The 16,031-nt window shown below is 40.1% G+C and overlaps 1 protein-coding gene across 8 annotated transcripts in view; it reads left to right on the forward strand.

Moving 5' to 3' along the window:
- The window catches only part of Usp54 (ubiquitin specific peptidase 54), a 126,023-nt gene that overhangs the window by 106,429 nt on the left and 3,563 nt on the right, over positions 1 to 16,031 (forward strand). For 2 of the 8 annotated variants that reach the window (XM_042690270.1, XM_042690272.1), the window contains 5 exons: positions 3,102 to 3,221; positions 4,137 to 4,332; positions 6,083 to 7,467; positions 9,339 to 9,448; positions 9,751 to 9,891. In XM_042690270.1, the coding sequence (XP_042546204.1) occupies positions 3,102 to 3,221; positions 4,137 to 4,332; positions 6,083 to 7,467; positions 9,339 to 9,448; positions 9,751 to 9,891 (1,952 nt within the window). Of the gene's footprint in view, positions 1 to 3,086; positions 3,222 to 4,136; positions 4,333 to 6,082; positions 7,468 to 9,338; positions 9,470 to 9,750; positions 9,892 to 16,031 lie in introns of all 8 variants that reach the window. The other 6 variants (XM_042690271.1, XM_042690274.1, XM_042690268.1 and 3 more) reach the window with 5 other exon arrangements.

The following is a 16,031-nucleotide window of genomic DNA, read 5'->3' on the forward strand; positions in this document are numbered from 1 at the left end:
CTCAGATCTCAGCCTCCTGAGTAGCTAGGATTACAGATGTGAGCCACCAGTGCCCAAAAGTCAGCTTTATTTATATTTGTTTATCTTTTTAAATGCATTACTATGGATTAAACAAAGCATTCTACCATTGTGCTACATTCAGAGTCTTCAGATATAACAAATCATGTTAAAGTGGTATAAAAGATAGGAGTCAGTGCTGTTTGGGTAGTTGCCTTCTCTTGGATATTTTTCTCTTCTTATATAGGTATTTAAAGTAGTTTTCTTCTCTGAATAGTAGTCCTATTTTGGGGCAGCTTTTCTCCTCTAATCCTGCTGTCTTTTTTTCTCCTATTCGTCCCTCTACCTCCTTTTTTTGTTGTGCTGAGGATTGAACCAAGGTCCTCAAATATGTCAGGCAGCCATTCTACCACTAACCTTCATCCCTAGTCCTCTTACTGTTTTATTTTTGTTTTTGTTTTTTGGGTCCGGTCATGGGGCCTGAACTCTGGACCTAGGCGCTGTCCCTCAGCTCTTCAGCTCAAGGCTAGCGCTCTACCTCTTGAGCCACAGCGCCACTTCTGGCTTTTTTCTTTTTTTGCTTATGTGATGCTGAGGAATCAAACCCAGGGCCTCATGCATGCCAAGCACTCTGCCACTGAGCCACCTTCCCAGCCCCTTTTCCTGTTTTTTTTATTTAAGGCAATTGGTATCTTATATTTTCCAAGACATTGTATTTGTATCAAAATGAGCTTTAAACTCCAAAATCCCAAGCTGTCTCTCTCCTTTTTGGTCTAGAGCTGTATCACTTTGGTTTCCAGATTTATGTTATTTCTAGGTAGGCACTCTGCTGCTTGAACCATGCCTCCCACCCAAGTTTCTTTTTTTTTTTTTTTTTGGGTCCAGTCATGGGGCCTGAACTCTGGGCCTGAGCGCTGTCCCTCAGCTCTTCAGCTCAAGGCTAGCGCTCTACCACTTGAGCCACAGCGCCACTTCCGGCTTTTTTTTTTCTTTTTGCTTATGTGGTGCTGAGGAATCGAACCCAGGGCCTCAGGCATGCAAAACAAGCACTCTACCACTGAGCCACCTTCCTAGCCCCCACCCAAGTTTCTTTAACTACCCTTTCCCCCTTGTCTTTTCTTTCCTCCAGCAGGTAAGCAGTACATTAAAATTGAGAGGGAATCCCACTGACAATTATATTATTTTTAATTCTCTATAATTTTGGTTCAGCATTTCCTGGAAAAAGAAGATATTGAAATCCAAGATTCTGGATGATAAGAATTTTGTAATTGATCAATTGTAGTTCACCTAGATCTTTGTAAAATTGTTGGGGACTTTTTTCTTTTAGTCAAGGTCTTACTATATATATAGCTTAGACTAGTCTTGAACTCATGATCCTTCTGCCTTGGCCTCCTGAGAGTTGAGAGCTGCTGTTGCTGCTGCTGCTTCTGCTTCTGCTGCTGCTTCTGCTTCTTCTGCTGCTTCTGCTTCTTCTTCTCCTCCTCTTCCTCCTCCTCCTCCTCCTCCTCTTCCTCTTCTTCCTCCTCCTCCTCCTCCTTCTCCTTCTCTTCCTCCTCCTCCTTCTCCTTCTCCTTCCTTCTCCTCTTCCTCCTCCCCTCCTCCTTTTTCTCCTTCTCCTCTTCCTCCTCCTCCTCCTCCCCTCCTCCTCCTCTTCCTCTCTCACTTCTTCCTCTTCCTCCTCCTCCTCTTGCTCCTCCTCCTCCTCTTCCTCCAATCTTCTTCCTTCTTCTTATTCAACTGACTGCAAATATAATGAAAACTTTGGGCCTGGGCATAGGGAAAATCACTTACAGAGATGGGTAGAATCTGGATGCCAATTTTGTTTTTGTTGTTGTTGGTCATGGGGCTTGAACTCTGGGCTTGGGTGCTGTCCCTACTCTCTTCAGCTCAAGGTTAGTACTCTACCACTTGAGCCACAGCGCCACTTCTGGTTTTCTGGTGGTTTATTGGAGATGAGAGTCTCATGGACTTTTCTTCCCCAGGCTGGCTTTGAACTGTGATCCTCAGATCTCAGCCTCCTGAGTAGCTAGGATTACAGGTGTGAGCCACCGGTGCCTGGCTTGCCAAATATTTTATAATCAGTTGCTACTTCCTTTGTCTTCTAATTGTTCTTTGGAAACCATAATAAAGCAGGAAGTGAATGTTTTTAGTGTGAAAGAGCCTTTTGAAAAAAAAATCATATCCAGCTAAAGATAAGTGGAGATGGGGCTAGGAGGATATTATGGGGAGAAATGATTCAGATGATTTTGATTTTCTGCTCATATGACTACATAAAGGTCCAATGTCAATCCCAATTATAAGTGAATTTACATTGGAGTTTCCTTAAACTGACAATTATGAGTGAGTAGAAGATAAGGGATACATTAACTTGAAGGTTCATTTATAAAAGTTACCTTTAATGTACTTTCTAGCCTTTCCATCTCACATTGTACTTGTACTCTTTTGCAGTTGTTTACTCACACATCCACTTTGAGTGGAGGAAGGAATGTCTCATGCTTGCTGTATAGGAAGGTGACTTTTTGGAAGGAAGTAGTTAGGACCAAGAGCATGACAAAAATAAGTACTTAGCAGTGCTGGTAAAAAGTATATTCGTGTAACAGAAAATACCATTCAGCTGCTGTGGTAGATACATTGAGATAAGAATTGTAGACTGTCTGTTCCCTGAACACAGTTTTCTAGTTTAGGGTGATGCAGAGAGGATTGTGAATTGATGTAGGGAATAGACTGGTATGGATGACTTTCTACAGAACAGTGAAGCCATCTTTGCTCTAACAACAGTAGACATCTGGGGTCTTCTAACAGTGGTTGATAAGGGGTATCCTGTTATTCTTTGCTCTTATAAACAATACTTTTCTCTTTCCTTGAAAGTCTCTAAGAGAGAGTATCTGGCAATGACTTGCTTGCTTCTTTTTCATGGCCTCAACAACATCTCCATTAAGGAAAAAATGGATGCCCCCCTTCTTTCAGATTTTTAAGTTGACAGTGGGGATAAGAGTAGACCAGTAGCTCAACAGCCAGGATCTGTGTGTATCAGTGAGAAGTTACTGTATATAGGAGAAGTTGGAATTAATCGTAATGAAAATGAAAAGTGCTGGCCCTTTCAGGGAGGAGTGACGGCTTTGAGAGGTCCCTGCAAGAGGCAAATTCAGTATTTGAAGAGTCACTGCATCTGGAACAAAAGGGAGACTGTGCTGCAGCTTTGGCTCTCTGTAACGAAGCTATCTGTAAGTAATTTCTAACTGCTATGGCTATGGCATTTTTATTAACTTCGCAATAGCTCTAAATATTGTCACTCGGCCATGTAAAATAGTTTTTATATTTCTTCACGCTTACATTCCCAGCTAGAGGCCCTTTAGCTATCTTTGCCCTTCAGATTTTTAACTGTGCCTGGCATTGTTACTGTGGCCTGTGGAGTTTTTACAGGACTAACATCATCAAGAATTCACAGATGAATGCTGTAGCCATGTTAACCCAAGATGTACTTAAACCTCAGAAATGAGGATCATTTGTTCTTAGTGTAGTCACTGAATATGAGTTAGAGCTTATGGTAGGAACACTGAATAAATTAGCTCTGACTTCCAGCAAGTAACTTTCCATTGCAATATTCGATTCTTTTTGTTTCTCCTCTGCCTTCCTGGTATGCAGCAACCATAATGTTACAGCAAGGGACTAAAGCTTAGAATTGATATCTGACTCTTAAATGTGACCCACAAGAAGCTGTGCTCTATAAAGACAGATGCAGGTTTGGATCTTATTTCTGCTGTTGGCCATCAGGAAGGGGGAGTTGGGAGCAAAGTGTGGAGACCAGAGTTCAACAGGTCAGTTGGAAAGGATAACAAGAGTGGCAACCTCTAAGCACTAGTTTATCTTCCTGATTTATTTTGGTTCTTTGTTTGTTTGTTTGTTTGTATTGTTTTCTTAAAATTTGAATTAACCTGTTTGGCCTCCATGGCTTCCATGAATGTTCCTTATAGCCAGAGCCAGCTGTGTGCCCTGGTTAGCATATGCATGGTCCATGCCTTGCATTCCTGTTGCATATTTTGAGTTTTATTGCAAATTTTGCTTGTTTTTGGTTCAGTTTTGTTCTTTTTATTTTTATTTTGTGTTCTGTTTCTGCTATATTTTCTTTTGCATTTTAGCTAAACTAAGACTTGCCCTGCATGGTGCAAGCTCTAGCACGCACAGCAGAGCCTTAGTCGATAAGAAGTTGCAAATCTGTATTCGAAAAGCACGGAGCCTGCAGGATCGCATGCAGCAGCAACAGTCATCGCAGCAGCCGCCGCAGCCCTCAGCCTGCCTCCCATCACATGGGGGCGCCCTCCCTCAGCCAACAAGGTAGTGCTTGGGAACCCACATTAGTTTATGGACACCAGGGGAGGAAGTGACCATGGATACTTCATAGCTAGAACTCTCATTGTCTTGGCGACTACAGGGAAGAGAGAAGAGTCCACTGGAAAGATTTTTCTTCTCTCAGGTCAGATCTACAGTGAAAAGCTCATTGCTCTGGTGGTCCTATCCATGTGTCCAAATAGCCGGGAGTGAGCTTATCTCCCTAGCTTACAATATAATTATTATGTTCTTAGACATGATGGTCTGGGCTGCCTTTCATCTTATAGTAGCAAGCCTAAAATTTATTTTGGGAGTTCAGTGTTTCCCATATCTAATGGAAATGGGGACAATAGTCTTCCTTCCTCTGATAAGACCATAGAAAGAAGACATAAAAATTTTCTTTGTTAGCTTCTCTAAGGTCAAGATTAGAAAAACGTTCCAGTAGTCATTGTTGTAGTTCTTAACAGTCTTAGCCTTTAACTTGGCTCCTACTTAAATGAATTTAAGCAAAAAGTAACCTTAATTATTAATCATTCTGAGCAGTTTTCAAAATAGAAGTATAATAAAGTGAGCTCTTTTTTGTTGTTGTTTTTCCCTTGGTGGGACTGGGACTGGAACGTAGGGCTTTGTACATGCTAGGCAGGCATTTTACCATTGGTCTACATCCGATGTGTGCTAATGTTTTATGATCTATCTAGGTTCAAGTCTAAGCTAAGCTTTTATATCTTTTATTTCATTCTCTCAATGATCTTATGAAATACTGATAATTATGTAGAATACTTACAAGTAGGGGAGGTTGAATTCAGAGGAGAGAAATAAAGTACTCAAGATCATGTAGCTGATAAGTGGTACATGGTATAGAATTCAAATCCAGATCTGTTTAGAACTGTTTTAGCATCATATTTACTCTCAAAGGAGTTTGGAGTCTAGAGCATTTCAAATTTTGAATTTTTAGATTAGGGATCTGAAATAATAGTTTCTTAAGTTTTGGAGGGCAAAATCTTGATTTTCTAGTAAGAGACACATGGGTTAAGCATCTGTAATTTGATTATCCAAAATTTGTAAAGTTGAAAGTTTAAGTACTTGTAATATTGCATTTTATTATACATACATAATTATTATTAACTAAATATGTGTAGTTAATCTCTATTCTTCTAAACATTAAGAGTCATAGAATAGTACTTTAAGGAAATATCTGAGTGACAAATACAATGAAACCTGGATTACAAATGCACATTCAAGAGAGTAGATCTCTCTGTAATCCCATGAACCCAAACCATCCTATATTTTGTAATTGTATACTCTTGGTTCCTTTGTCTCAACTACCTCATAGGATCCTCGGTAGGACTTTCTTCCTTATATAGCATCCTGGATTTTTGCTGTTTGGTATGAGTGATTTTCAAGCTCTGCTTATCTTCCATATCATCTGCATGTGAGAATAGTGTTTCTGTTTTTTAACTTGCAATTAGAATATGATTAGAATGGAACTTCATAAATAGTTTTAAAAATGTATAGGCAAGGGTACTATTTAATATTACCATATGCAGCATTTAATAGCACTGTAGTATTGCCTTTTCATCTAAGGGTGAGTGGACCATATGTCTGGGTATGTGTTTGAACCTCTGAACTATTAACTTCTTTGTGCTTATCTTTTCATTTATTCTCATTATCCTCTCTGTTAATAGTTAGAAATAGGAATTGAATTAGTAGTTCATTTTAAAAGCAGCTTATAACTGTTTTTCTCTATTTTTTTCAGTGAACAACCTGTCTCGCTCCAAGTATTGTTAAGACAGGAGGCCCAACTAGAACCCTGCACAGATACAGAGTTTGGGGCCAGTTCTTCTTTCTTTCACTCACCTGCTTCTTGCCATGTGTCACATTCATCACTATTCCCAGAATCATCTGCCCCATCTGCCCCAGAGCACAACTCCTCCAGTAGATCTTCCTCAAAGCTTCTGACTTCAGTTGAGGTGGATGGCGTTGATGCTTCTGCACTCCAAAGGCAAAGTTTACCTAAAAAATCAGGGAAGACTGAGAAGACTTCCCATCATGAATGCATGCCATTGGATGGCCTTGTGGGTAAGCTGCAAGGCTGCAGGGAGGACAACATTAACTGTAACAGGTTTCTTCCACAACAAGGACAGGGCATTGCTCAAGAACAGCTGTTCCAAGAAGAGAAGGATTCTACTGACCCTTTCCAGGTGATGCCTTGGTCACATCCAACAGGAAGAGTCACCTCGGAGACAGGAAATGCACACAGCTTAGGCTATAGTCCTTCAGGTTCATCAGCTCAGCCCAGCATTCCCCTTCATATGGCCTGTCATCCTGTAATGTCTGCTGCTTCTTCATCTGTGCTTTATTCTCCTGATCCTGTGCGGAAAACTAACCAATGCCTCCAAATTCCATTGATTTCAAAAGTAGTTGAAAGTAATGAAGAGACCTATCGGCCAGAGTTTCCCAGCACAAAAGGACTTGTCCGCTCTCTGGCAGAACAGTTCCAGAAGATGCAGAGTGCCTCCACAAGGGATGCTACAGGTTCCCAGAATCAAAGTTTGCCAAGTAGTCTAAGGAAAAACAGTTCCCCTTCTGACTTGAAGCCTTCTTTCCAACAAGGTCAAGGAAAAGGCCACTGTCCTTGGGTAAAACAAAAGCTCTCTCTGGATACTAGGGACAAACTTGCTTCTTGGGAAGAGCCTGCTGACCATACTTCTCTTGCCGTGGACACTGGGCTGCCTAATGGTGAAAGCTCTAGGGGAGGACAGCCCAGGTTGCCAGAACTAGCTATACACCAAGGGAAGCTATCTCAAATGAGAGATGTTAGGCCTAAGGAGCTTGGTAGCAGTATCAGCTTGGGGACTTGTTTGCCTTTGGATTCCTGGGTAAATGTTACAAGGCTCTGTGATTCTCAGCTTAAACATGGGCTCCCTGGCCCAGGAGCAAAGTCCTCCCCCCATGACTCCCATACCTGTGTAAACTATCCAGAGAGAAATCACATCCTTCTGCATCCACATTGGAACCAAGATACAGAGCGGGAGACATCAGAATTGGAGTCTCTCTACCAGGCCAGTCTACAGGCTTCTCAAGCTGGAAGTTCTGGATGGGAGCAGCAGGATGTAACTTGGCATCCACTTTGCCAAACAGGTAAAGATGCAGTGAAGGGTGGAGGAGAGTAAGAATACTCTGAAAAAATGCTGAAAGAGGGTTGGTGTTCTGAACAGATAGTATCCCTAGCTTAGTGAACAGTAATTATAACTTCTGACTTTACTTGTAAAATCTGGACATACCTTTTAGCCAGAGTAGTGTTGGAGACAGAATTAGCACTCACAGATCAATTCCTTCCTCATAAAGAAAGAAGACTACTCGAAGCCCTGGGTTCGATTCCTCAGTACCACATAAACAGAAAAAGCCAGAAGTAGCACTGTGTTAGCCTTGACAGTGCCCAGGGACAATGCCCAGGCCCTGAGTTCAAGCCCCAGGACTGGCATAAATAAATTAAATAAATAAATAAAGTGTACAACATAGTTTTTAATATACTAGAGTTGTCATTCTATCACTATAGTTTTATTTTCTAATTGTTAGTCACCCTTAGACCCCCCCCTTCCATATTTTGTTGTACAGTGGTTTAGACTCAAGGCCTTTCTCTTAAGTTCTTTACTATTAACCCCAGCTCACCATAGTGTCAAAGTGCGTTTAATCATCCCAAAAGGATGATTATAACTTATACCTAATAGCAGTCATACACCTCATATCTTCGATTCCTCCTCCTAACCTCTGAATCCACAAATCTATTTGTCTACTCAGGACATTGTATCTAAATGAAATTATAAAGTAGGTGGTCTTTTGTGATTAGATTCATTTTGACATGATTATATAAGCTCCATATAAATTATATAAGCTCCATATAAATCTATCTATCTATCTATCTATCTATCTATCTATCTATCTATCTATCTATCTATCTATCTATTCTGAATTTTGTAGTACTTCCAAGCCAGGTAGATATCACCTTACAGATGTTTACTTAAAAATACACAGCAACTCTGTTATGAAACATTTCAAATAAAAGTATAGAGTTAAAGTAAGTGCTTTAGTAAACTTCCAGGTACTTATCACCAGCTTCTGTGGTGGTGATTTTTTATTTAGCTGTAGCCTCTCACTCTCTTTTTCTCACTAGTTTATTTAAAAGCACATATTATTGGGCTGGGAAGGTGGCTTAGTGGTAGAGTGCTTGCCTTGCATGCATGAGGCCCAAGTTGCATTTCTCAGCATCATATAAGCAGAAAAAGCCGGAAGTGTCGCTGTGGCTCAAGTGGTAGAGCGCTAGCCTTGAGCTGAAGAGCTGAGGGACAGCACCCAGGCCTAGAGTTCAGGCCCCATGACTGCCCCGCTCCAAAAAAAGCACATATTAGATATGTATTTTTCCACTCATAATAATTTTGAATGCATCCCTCCAAAGTAATGACTTTGTGTGAAAGAGAGAGAGAAAATAAGAGAGAAAAAGAAAGGAAGGTGGGAGGGAAAATACTGTGCTGAAAAGTACTACCTGTCAGATCCTGGAGCTCATGTTCTTGTTATATCAAATGAGGTTTGATATATGATGACTGTGGTTACTCTAATTCTGAACTAGACTGAAATAATGGTGTCCTTTGTTGCCACAGAAAATCTCTATGTAAGATAATGTTCTTTCTATGCATTACAAATTTCATACCAACCTCTGTTTACAAAAATGAAATGTGACAGGATGGAGATATTCATCTGTTTTTTCATGAAGTTCTTGATTATTACAAAATTTTTTAAGGGTTGTGACCCTTTTGCACTATTTGAATCCATCCATACTCTGAAAATTATTGTTTCTAAATAATATGCTAGGAACACATTTCCCCATTGGGTTCAGGGATGAATATTTGTTACTTAGGTGCAATGTGAGCTTCTGAATCTGTACTTCCAGTCTCAGATTTGTGGTCCCCAAAAGAGATGATTTCAGTTTGTACTTATGTTTTCTTCCTGTACAGATGGCATGGGGAGGAGACTGCACTCAGCACCTGGTCTTGATCTGTCAAAGACCCCAACAGCAGAAATGGAGCACATTTTCCATGAAGTGAGCACAGTGTCTGCATCACAGGCAGCAGCTTTAAATGCTAAGGTGCTGGACCTGGGTGGTATGCTAGAAAAGCAAATTTGCTAAGAAATGAGTGGTGGTTGATGTAAGGCAGAGGCATAGTCATGTGGGGCTATCTGAAGAGTACATAGTCATTCTCTTTTTGAGTAAAAGGAGATAGCTACAGTCATTACATTTCAATAATATCTAATTTAGGTGTTTAATAGTCTACCTTATTCAATTGTCTGCCGTATCTCTGAGGAAAGAGCCTGTGAGAAAACCACAGGTCTGATATTATGTGTCTGCCTGTGTGTCTGTGTTTGAAGGCTACAGCTTGCCAAGGCCTTGGCAGGGAATATGGTGAGGATGAACAGTACAGTGCAGAGAACTTTCGCCGCATCTCACGCAGTCTCAGTGCCACCGTTGTCTCAGAGAGGGAGGAGGTTCCAGTCACTTGCCAGAGTTTTGTAAGTAGCACCAGGGTTCATCTATTCAGAGCACCTTCCTCTCTGCTAGTAAAAATACAGCATAGGTAAAAAGTAAGTAGAAACTGAAGGTTTGTGGAAAGCCATATGCATTTAGCAAGAATTAGGACACATCTTCAGAATTTTATTTACACTTGTATGGAGCTCAGACAATACCCCTTTCCTAGACAGATGGGGGTGTTTTAGAGATCCCTAGGATGAAAGCTATTGTGTCAGTTTTTATCATAATGATAATACCTGGCAGGGTGCTGCTGGCTCACACCTGTAATCCTAGCTATTCAAGAGGCTGAGATCTGAGGATCATGGTTCAAAGCCAGCCTGGGCAGGAAAGTCCGTGAAACTCTAATATCCAATAAACCACTAAGAAAACTGGAAGTGGTGCTGTGGCTCAAGTGGTCACTAGCCTTGAACTGAAGAACTGAGGGACAGTGCCCAGGCCCAGAGTTCAAGCCCCACGACTGACAAACGACAACAACAACAAAACAACATAATGACAATACTTGAGAAAACAAGGAAAAATGATCATTTTGGCTCATGGTTTCAGAGGTTTCTGTTCATATCGCTAGCTATATTGCTTTGGCTTGAACAATGGAAAACATTAGGGCATAGGGGATGTGATGGACAGAGCTTCATGGCAACTGGGAGGTAGACAGTGATAGGAAGGGGCCAGGGCCAGATATACTCTTGAAAGGCAAACTTCATGTGAACATAATTTTTTCCAATGAGGCTTCACTTCCTAGTAGTTTATTTGATGGATTAATGAGTGTATTAATCCATTGACAAAGTTAGCACTTTTGATGTAATCACCTCTGAATGGTTGGAAGCACCAGCTTGGGACCAAACCTTCAATATATGAGGCTTTTTGGACATTTCATATCCAAACCATAGCAGTAGTAATGGGAGCCTTGGGAGGAATATGAATACCAAAGGCTCTGATTGGGTCAGAACCCATGGTACTTAACAAAGGAAGAAAAAAAAATAGCATAGATTATTGTTTCACCTTTCCCTCTCTACCTACTATGTGATTGAGTGGGTCCCAGTATTATTTTCATAAGAAAATAATTTAAAATCTTCCTCCTTGAGAGTATTCATAGGGTAATAATGCAATAATCTATAATTGGAAGAACAAAAAGTAAAACCAATGCAAGTAGAGAAAATACACATCAGTAGACTCAAATACTATCATTGGCTAGGTTTGCAGGTAATACATCTTTTAACAATTTCAAGTTGTTTTCCTTTCAGTATTAGTCAGAATGCAAAGCGCCAGTACATTGATATTTGTCCACTAGGTCAGTTCAATGAAACATAAAAAATATATTTAGTAGGTTTGTAAGAAGAGAGACCTGAGCTACCACACATGTTGTGTCTTGCCATATTATAAGGGATCAAGCATGCACTTACCAGACTCTGAGCAGATATGAGTGCATCTCAGCCATCAGAAATCCAGCCTTTAAGTTCCTTAAGGCAATGGAAGTGTCTTCAGTTTTATAGTGATGCCTATTTTCAAGGTTGACTCATCCATTCTTTCCAAATTGAACTGGACTGTTTGAACAAAGCTGGATTACAAAAGTTCATTTTAGCTCTTTCCCACATTTTTTCATGTAAAATTGATGTTCAATATTTGTTGAATGAAAAAAATTTACAAACAAGGTTTTGTTTTCTTAATTAATTTGTGCCAGTTTGGGGCTTCAACCTCAGCACTTTCCCTGAGTTTTTATGCTCAAGGCTAGCACTCTAGCACTTGAACCACATCTCTACTCCCAGCCTTTTGGTAGTCAATTGGAGATTATAGTCTGACAGACTTTGTTGCCCATGCTGGCTTCGAACAATGAGCCTCCTGAGTAGCTAGAATTACAGGCTTGAGCCATCGCACCTGGCATGTTGCTTTTTTTTTTTTTTGTAATGCTGAGGATTAAACTTTGCACATGCTTGGCAAATGCTCTACCATTGAACTGCATCCCCATCCTCCTTATAGCAGGTTTAAAGCCAGGCGCTAGTAGCTTATGCTTCTAGTACTAGCTACTCAGGAGATTGTGACATAAAAGATCACAGTTCAAAGATAGCCTGAGTAGAAAAGGCCTCATAAATTCCATCTCTAATTAACTAGCATGCCAGAGGTATGGCTCAAGTGATATGGTGCCAGCAATGAGTGAGTAAGCCAAGTGAGCATGTGAGGCCTTGAGTTCAAGCTACAGTACCAGCAAAACAAAACAGGAAAAAAAAGTTTTTAAATACATGGTACAATTTGGAAGATGCAGAGAGACAGTGAAAATTGTGTCTCTGTCCTACTAGCCCTACAGATCTAGTTTCCCTCCCATGAAGCACTCATTTTTCTACATTTATTATTCATAAGGTTCTAAAAGGAATATCTGCCATTTTCTTTGGAAAAGATAGTCTTTTCTGACTAGTATTTTTTTTCATATATTTTCAAAGCATTTAGTATAATGTTAGCTTTCCTAGGAGAGTTAGCTTCCTTCTGAGTTCTTATCATGCATTTATTCACTAATTCTTTTTATGAATTAATTCCTTTCAACAAATGCTTATTGAGCTTATATTCTTGATACTGTACCAGGTGCTGGGGATACCTGGGTGAGTGAATTAGATACAGTCTCTGCTTTTATGTAGCTTACAGTATACCATAGGGTACAGATAAACGTGTAATTTAACATACCATAAGGATTTATTAGTATAGGAACATTAGAAGACTGTCTAAATAGAAATCTTACGGAAAAAAAACCATGGAAAAAAAAAAAGAAGAAAATGATACATAAGGCCTGGAGGCATGGCTCCATGGTAGAGTACCAATCTAGTAATAAGCACAATCTACTTAATAAGCACAAACCCTGAGTTTATAATAGAGATATCAGGCTTGAGGTTTTAGAAATGGCTTTCTGGAGGAGGCAAAAATGAATGTAGCAGGTAAAGAGATCTAAGCAAATATTAACTGAATTGAAAGAGGTTCATTGGTGACTAGGGAATGGGGCTCAAGTGGATTCTCTGAGTTGAATCCCTAGTAACACACACACATGCACACACACACACACACACACACACATTTGTTATGGCAGGATTAGAGTCTGGTTGAGGTGAGATGATGGAGAATGTTGACAAATGCTATAGAAAATAATACAAATTAAGGGTCAGATCATAGTCCACAGAAGGCTCTGTAGGTCATGGTAAAGAGTTTAGGAGGTTAGAGAGAAATAAACATTGGAGAGTCAATTAGAAAGTAAATATGAACGAGACTTGATATCAGTCTGCTTGAATATGGGGAAAGGAGTCAAGAATAATAAGTTTCATGGGTTGAAAATTATGTTTGGTAGGAGTGGTGTTTTATATTCAATTCTGAGTGGAAATAACTGATGGGTATGAGACATATGGGCTACAAATTGAGAATGGAAACCCTAGCCACTGAAGAGGAAAAGAATATGCAGAGAGAACAGTCAGGACAAACCTTTGAAGAAAATTAGCTTTAAGGTAGATCTTCTGAAGAAAAGGCACAGATAAAAAAAGACAAGCCAAGCCGGGCGCTGGTGGCTCATGCCTGTAATCCTAGCTACTCAGGAGGCTGAGATCTGAGGATCGCAGTTCAGCCAGCCTGGGCAGGAAAGTCTGTGAGACTCTTATCTCCAATTAACCACCAGAAAACCAGAATTGGTACTGTGGCTCAAGTGGTAGAGTGCTAGCTTTGAGCAGAAGAGCTGAGGGACAGCGCCCAGGTCCAGAGTTCAAGTCCTACAACCACCACCACCAACAACAAAAAAGACAAGATGGGCTGGGAAGGTGGCTCAGTGGTAGAGTGCTTGCCTTGCATGCATGAGGCCCTGGGTTTGACTCCTTAGTACCACATAAGCAGAAAAGGCTGGAACTGGCACTGTGGCTCAAGTAGTAGAGTGCTAGCCTTGAGCTGAAGAGCTGAGGGATAGCGCCCAGGCCCAGGGTTCAGGCCCCACGACTGACTCACAAGAAAAATAAAATAAAGACAAGAGAGCTCAAACGGAAACCAGAGAAGTAAGGTATCTAGTAGAAATATTTTTCTTCTTGAAACACTCTTCCTTGATATCCATAATAGTTATTATGATCATATGCTGGTGAAAAAAACAAATTCTGCTATTGAATAGCTTTTAGTGTGTTAAAGGAAATTAAATATATTGGCATAGAAACTGTGTATTATTTACCAAAAGTATGCACTGTTCCAGGCACTGTTCAAGGTGTTCAGAGATTCTGAAATGAAATGTATTCTAGTGGGGGAGAAAGAAGGCAAACATGATACAACCCAGAGATAAGTATGATAAAGAAGAATAAAATAACTCAAGAGAACTAGGACTACAAAGCAATAGTGGCTTTACTCAGAACTATTTTTGAGAGAACAGTGAAGGACATGAAATTTGATGAAGTAACATTTGATCAGAAGCTTCACTTTAATGAATGTTTAAACAGTGGGAGAACATTGCTAGTGACACATGAAAGGGGTATTTCTGGGTCCTTACCACAAAATAAGTAACACAGCATAAAAGCAGGGCATACATAACAATGCAAATTTGACATGCAAAAGCATTTCTGGGGAATATAGTAGTGGTAGTACAGAAGATGGAGATTCTGTATTTCAGTACTTAAGTCAGTATAGATTTTTTTCTCAATTTCTTAGTTTTTCTTAATATTTTCTTTCTCCTTTAATTTTATTTATTTATTTATTTATTTAATTTATTTATTTATTGTAATGATTGAGCCTGGAGCATGACTCATGCTCGGCAAGTGATCTAGCACTGTGCTATATCCCCATCCCTTAGTTTTAAATTTGTTTCAATCTAATTCTGCCAGTTAGCATTAAATAATTTTCTGGTTGGGCTGGGTGCCTGTGGATCATGCTTATAATCCTAGTTACTGAGGAGGCTGAGATCTGAGGATTGTAGTTCAAAGCCAGTCCAGTTAGGAAAGTCCGTGAGACCTTTATCTCCAATTAATCACCAGAAAAGTGGAAATAGCACAGTGGCTCAAAGTGTAGAGCACTAGCTTTGAGCAAAAAGAGCTCAGGGACAGTGCCTAGGCCCCAAGTTCAAGTTCCATCACTGACAAAAAAAAGAAAAAAAGAGAATTTACTGATTGGAAAAAAAAAAGAATTTACTGGTTTTGCAGACAGATACACATATAACACAGACAAACACACAGAGACATGAAGATAACATAATAAAACTATCAAACTATTTGAAAAAGTGGGGAGGAGGGAAGAAATGAGAATATGGTGGAAGTGTTAAATCTGTGCACACGTGAAATATCACAGTGAAACCCCCTCATACTACAAATATATGCTGATTTTTAAAAAATAACTTCAAAAATAAAGAAAGAATTTACTATAAAGATCTGAATGGAGTCAGGCAACAGTGGCTCAATGCTACTTAGGAGGTAGAAATCAGAAAGATTGCCATTCCATACCAAACAAAAAGTTTGGGAGATCCTATCTTAATCATAAAAGAATGGTGGTTCATATTTATCGTAACAGTTAGGTAAGAGACTGAGATCAGACTGAGGATTATGGTTTCAAGCCAGTCACACAAAAAAGTTAACAAAACCTCACCTCAACAGAAAAAAGCTAGGTGTGGTGGTGCATTACTTGTCATACCAGCTATGGTGAGAAGTATAAATTTGAGATCACAGGCTATGCTTGCTCAGGCTAAAAGTGAGAGCTTATTTCAAAGACTACCTCAGATTAAAAGTGAGACTCTATCTAAAAATAACCAGAGTTGGGGAGGTGGCTCAGTGGTAGAGCGCTTGCCTTGCATGCCTGAGGCCCTGGGTTTGATTCCTCAGCACCACATAAGCAAAAAGAAAAAAGCCAGAAGTGGGCTGTGGCTCAAGTGGTAGAGAGCTAGCCTTGAGCTGAAGAGCTGAGGGACAGCACCCAGGCCCAGAGTTCAGGCCCCACGACTGGACCAAAATAAAACAAAAAACCCAGAGTTTCCATGTGTACTGGTGGCTCATACCTGTAATCTTAGCTACTCAGGAAGTTGAGATCTGAGGATTGAGGTTTGAAGCTAGCCCAGGTTAGAAAGTCTGTGAGACTTTTCTCAAAAACAAAAAACAACAACAACAACAACAAAATACAGCCAGGCGTTGGTGGCTCA

This window comes from Dipodomys spectabilis, unplaced genomic scaffold (assembly GCF_019054845.1).
Source record: "Dipodomys spectabilis isolate Male_0828 unplaced genomic scaffold, ASM1905484v1 ptg000136l, whole genome shotgun sequence".
NCBI lineage: Eukaryota > Metazoa > Chordata > Mammalia > Rodentia > Heteromyidae > Dipodomys > Dipodomys spectabilis.